General features: G+C 36.6%; 1 protein-coding gene across 3 annotated transcripts in view; it reads left to right on the top strand.

Annotated features, from left to right (window-relative positions):
- The window catches only part of ARHGAP18 (Rho GTPase activating protein 18), a 161,692-nt gene that overhangs the window by 115,230 nt on the left and 41,366 nt on the right, over positions 1-5,096 (top strand). For all 3 annotated transcript variants that reach the window (XM_015557829.1, XM_015557828.1, XM_006778459.2), the window contains exon 5: positions 179-357. In XM_015557829.1, coding sequence (XP_015413315.1) covers positions 179-357 — 179 coding nt within the window. The remainder of the gene's footprint in view (positions 1-178; positions 358-5,096) is intronic.

The raw sequence follows: 5,096 nt of genomic DNA, 5'->3' as shown, positions 1-5,096 counted from the left end.
ACACACACCTTTGGTAGTATTCTTGAGTATACTTTTTAGTATTAAAATAGCCATTAATTATTGCCTGTAGTAAATTGTACTTTTCCCAAAGGCTTTTATATAGTCGATGTATTAGAAGTAAAAATCAATCAATCAATACATAAAGCATATGATTTGGGTCTTTTGTTTTTACCCCCAGACCAGGCATCTAGCCTCGTTGTTGGTGAAAAGAAGCTGATGCCACTGGTGCCCGAGGAGGCACCTGCCTCTGAAACAGATATCAACCTGGAGGTGTCATTTGCAGAGCAAGCTGTCAATCAGAAAGAGAGCTCCAAGGATAGGACCCAGAAGAGCAAATGCAACGATGTGCCGTTACTTGTACGTATGCACTATTCAGATGTCACCAAACAGAGTTTGTTTTAATTAGCCTTTTATTTGGAAAATTTCAAGCCTATAGAAAAGTTGCAAGAATGGTATAGCAAATACCCAAACAGCCTTCATGTAGATTCATTCAACAGTTAACGTTTTATAACCGTGGCTTTCTCTCTTTCTGCATCTACCTAGGTATTGGTTGTGTTTATCTGATAAGATAAACACTAACTTTTTTAAAGCTTAGCAAAACACAATTTCAAAATACTTAAGAAATTGAATGATAAAACAGAATTATATGTACTAGTATGTATGGTTATATTCAAATTTTTCTAATTGTCACATTTTCCTTTATAGTTTCTCCCTTCCCCACCCCCATCTGGATTCAAACAAAGGTTATATGTTGCACTTGGTGCCATTTTGTGTGTGTGAGTGTGCGTGTGTGTGTGCGTGCGCGTGCGCGTGCTTTAATCTAAATCAGGTGACCTGTTTTTTGTTTTAATATTTTTGAAGAGTCCAAATCAGATTTCTGATTCTGTCTGTTGTTTTTTTTTTTTTAATGACTAAATTCTGTTTAAACATTTTTGACTACACTTCTGCTTCGATGATGTTTATGCCTCCTATTGCATCATCATAAGGGCATGATGTTAGATGGTTCCTTTATTGGGGATAGAATATAACTTTGCTCATGTGCAGTCAATATTAATTTATGGTCCTTGAGATTGTGTGACCATCCTATTTGTCAGTGATAAGCTAACCCCCAGAGGTCTCACCATACATTTGTCATCCTTGCCTGAGACAATAACAAAACTGGTGTTTGAGAAACACTCATTTTCTAATTCTGTGACAATTCTACATTGATTGGCTGGCAATCTACTATAATAATTGGTCTCCTGTTTTTCTTTTTGTTATTGAATATCACTATGGGCTGAAGGTTCCCGTTTTTATTCAGTGTTGTATAAATCACTACTAATCACTACTTTTCTTTGCTGTCCAAATTTACCCAACTTTGACCAATAGGAGCCCTTTGAGCTGGTTCCTATGTCATTTTAACCTGCCTTCATCATTCATTTATGACTTTCTTTCTCGTACAAGATGTCCCAGGCGCACCCTGTAGTCTTCTCCCCTCAGAGTTGACAGAATCCATTTCTTCAAGGAGGACTGGTTCCTTTTATTGATAGATTGTATTTCAAAACCAAGCTGCAGGTACTGAGTGTTCACAATGCTACTGAATGCCTTAGTTTTTTAAGCATTTATTTTGTAAAATTTCCCATATGCAAACATTAAAAAGAATAGTGTGATGAACCCCCGCATATTCATCACCTACCCTGACATTTATTAACACCTGGCTAGTCCTGCCCTATCCATACCCATAATCAGTTTCCTATTTTCTACTATTTTGAAACACATCTCTGAATTATATTTGTTTTCTATAAATATTTCAGTATTTTTTTCTAAATGCTAAAGAGGGGTTTTTAGAACATATCCATATTACCATTATTGTATCTAAAAATGCTAACAATTCTGGATTTCAAATACTCTGTGCAGATTTCAAATTGTATCACAAATTTCATAATATTTTTATGGTTCGTTTGAATTAGGATTTAAATAAGGTTTATGCATTGCAGTTGGTTGATATATCATTTAAGACTTTTTAACTCTCTCCCTCCCTTTCCTTCTCTCTCCTTTGTCTCTCTGTCTCTCTATCCTTCACTTTCTTCCTCTCTCCCTTCTTTCATGACATTCCCTTTTACCCCCTATTCTTTCTTTTCTCCTCCCTCTCTCTTCTTTGAAATTTCTTCCTTAAAGAAATGTAGTTATTAAGTCATAGAGAAGTGCCCCCTCTGACTAATTTTATTTCCATGTTTTTCTGTTTCCTGTTATTTGGTTGTCTCTAGATTTGTCATATTTAGGTTCATTTCCTTTGTGGGAACTATTTCAAGTGTGACTATATCAAGAGACACACAATGTCTGGTTGTCCTCCCCTTTTTGTAAAATAGCAGCTCTTTCTGATCTATGCTTGGATCTGTTAGCTTATTAACAGTTCCAGGATGGTGTTCTAACTTCTTTTTAAAATTTATTAATTGGAATAAATCTTTTAAGGAAGACATTCTTAAAGTGGCTGCTTCCTTTTCTTTACCAGTTTTCTTTTTTGTTTCCTAGCATCTTTCACTCAGTTAGTGTTGTTTTCCTTTAATGTTCTTGTAAAAATAGCATCTTAACTCATGAATTTAGACATATGACATGATGTTAGAAAAAATTTCCCATCTTTTTCTGGCATATTGTATGCTGCAGACCTAAAATTATCTGTTTCAAGAAGCGTTTGTTTCGTTTAGCAGAAATAAACTTTTATGACTGAGACACCAGGAGGATGCCTGACTCTGGGGTGGTTATTGCTTACAGCCTTTTCAGAGGGCAGAGAGTAGCTGTGGCTTCTCTTTTCCACGCTGAGAATAGTGGTTCTTAGGATGCATCAGATAATCTGATCAGAGTATCACACAATTACTTGTTTATTTTATCCACCATTAATCACAGCATTCTCAGCTAACAATACCAACACCACCAACAATAATATGGTTACCAGAAAAGAGTTTGCATTTTTTTTCTTTAGCTGTTTGTATCCTTGGGGGTATACCTTAAAAGGAATGCAACCATAAAATTACTGTTTTAGCTTGCTTAGGTTATTCTCCATGTGGTTACATCGCCAACTGCATACCTGGTTGGGTTGATTAGTTTCATTTTATTTTTAATTTTTAAGCATAGATTTTTTTGAAATGGATTTTGTTTTATAAGCATGTAAAATATTTACATGGTCCAAAAGTCAAATGTAAAACCAAGGTGTATTAAAAGTCTGGCTTCTATCCTTGAGCCATCGCTCTGTTCTCTCCCTCTCCTCACAGGTAAATTTCTTATTTTAATTTTATGGTTTATCCTTCTGTTCTTAGATAAATGGTACCTCACTATACACACTTTTCTCCACCTTGAGGGCTTTTGTTTCTTGTTTGATTTTAATTAGTGGTATATTTTGGAGATTACTCCACAGTAGTATAGAACAATATTTCTCATTCCTTTTTAAGATTTCCTGCATGGGTAGGGTTCCTAGGCCTGGCCAGTGATCAAGGCTGATCTGTAAGGCGACCAATGGGGTGATTGGAGCCCCTGCTTGCATCCACCTTGGCCTGGCGCCACTTGCTCACCTGCTCCACCATCCCACTGTGGTCCCTTTCTCATCAGGGCCCATCAGGGCCAGCAGCGCCTCCACTGCCGCCTGCTGCCAGCGCCCCATCACCAGCGCCCACTATGTTCCGCACCACCCCCTGGTGGTCAGCACACACATCTACCTCTGGGTCGGTTGAACTCCCACCCGTGGGGACAATTTGCATATTAGCCTTTTATTATATAGGATTGTACTCATTGAGAGAATGTATTGCAGTTATAATTTATTCAACCAGTTTCCTAATGGTGAGCATTTGGGTTGTTTCCAGGCTTTATCATATATTTTTAAGAATTTATATGCCTAGGGGTAAAAGTAAAGGAGTACGCATCATTTGTCCTAAAGAGACGATCCACACTCCCAGACTATTCTTAGCAGAAGCACCTTTTAAAAGTGACAGTCTTCATCTCAACAGATGGGAAGGGTTTAAAGTGACAGATAATAGAGTCTAATTAAACAAAATGAAGACATCGTTGATTTTTATGTTGTCTATTCAAATAATGGAATAAAATAAATTAATCTCTACTTGATATATGTAAAATGTCCTCTCTCACTTTAGTCTCCAATTTAATAAACTGATTTGTGCTCCCAGACCTTCTTGATTTTATTCATGTGGAGCCCCAAGCTAAAACCTGACCTTCCCATTTTTACCACTCTGCTGTTCCATGCTTACCAAGGACACCTTAGCCAGTCCTTTAGGGTCTAGCCCAGCATTTGACTTTACTGTTAAAAGTCTTTTCTGACTGAACTTACATTAGATAAAATATATAAAACCATCCTTGAAATTGTTAGATGCCATGTTTTTGATAATCATTTCCAATCGATCATGTGTGTATTTATGCATCTGTTCTTCTCTACCAGTCATTTATCCACGTGCCTGCTAGAAGGCATGGACATGTAAGCTTTCCACAAGTCCTCAACATGGGTGATGAAGTGAATACTTATATCCACCACTCTGAGGCAGGTGTGTAAGCAGGGCAAACCGCACATTCCATTTCTACTCCATGCTCCTCTGCTTCTGTACTAGTGTACTAGTTCATAATGCGGATTTTTTTCAATAGATGGAGTTACACATATGTTGATATATATACAATTTGATATGTATGCTATTTTGTTGTATTGACAGCAAGCTTCAAAACTTTGTATGTTAAATTTGCTGAAGATGTTAACATCATAGATGTTAACATCATAGACTAACTACTAAGAATAGTCTGGGAGTGTGGATCATCTCCTTAGGCCAAATGATGCTTAAAAAATGTCAAATTTTATTCCAAAAAAAAGAACATTTGCTGGAAGTTTTAATTCTTACTTTATTTTGAAGAAAAAGTAATAGTATACTTTGGGAAGCTTGTGGTGAACATGCTCCATCTCAAGATACTTGTGAACGCTGGTTTAACGCTTTAAAAGTTATGATTTTGATGTGAAAGACAAAGAACGTCTAGGTCAAACGAAAAAGTTTGAAGACCAACAATTACAAGCATTATTGGATGAAGATGTGTATCAAACTCAAAAACAACTTGCAGAAAACTTAAAT

Source organism: Myotis davidii, unplaced genomic scaffold (genome assembly GCF_000327345.1).
Source record: "Myotis davidii unplaced genomic scaffold, ASM32734v1 scaffold147, whole genome shotgun sequence".
Classification (NCBI taxonomy): domain Eukaryota; kingdom Metazoa; phylum Chordata; class Mammalia; order Chiroptera; family Vespertilionidae; genus Myotis; species Myotis davidii.
This window is presented reverse-complemented; position numbering and strand designations above follow the sequence as displayed.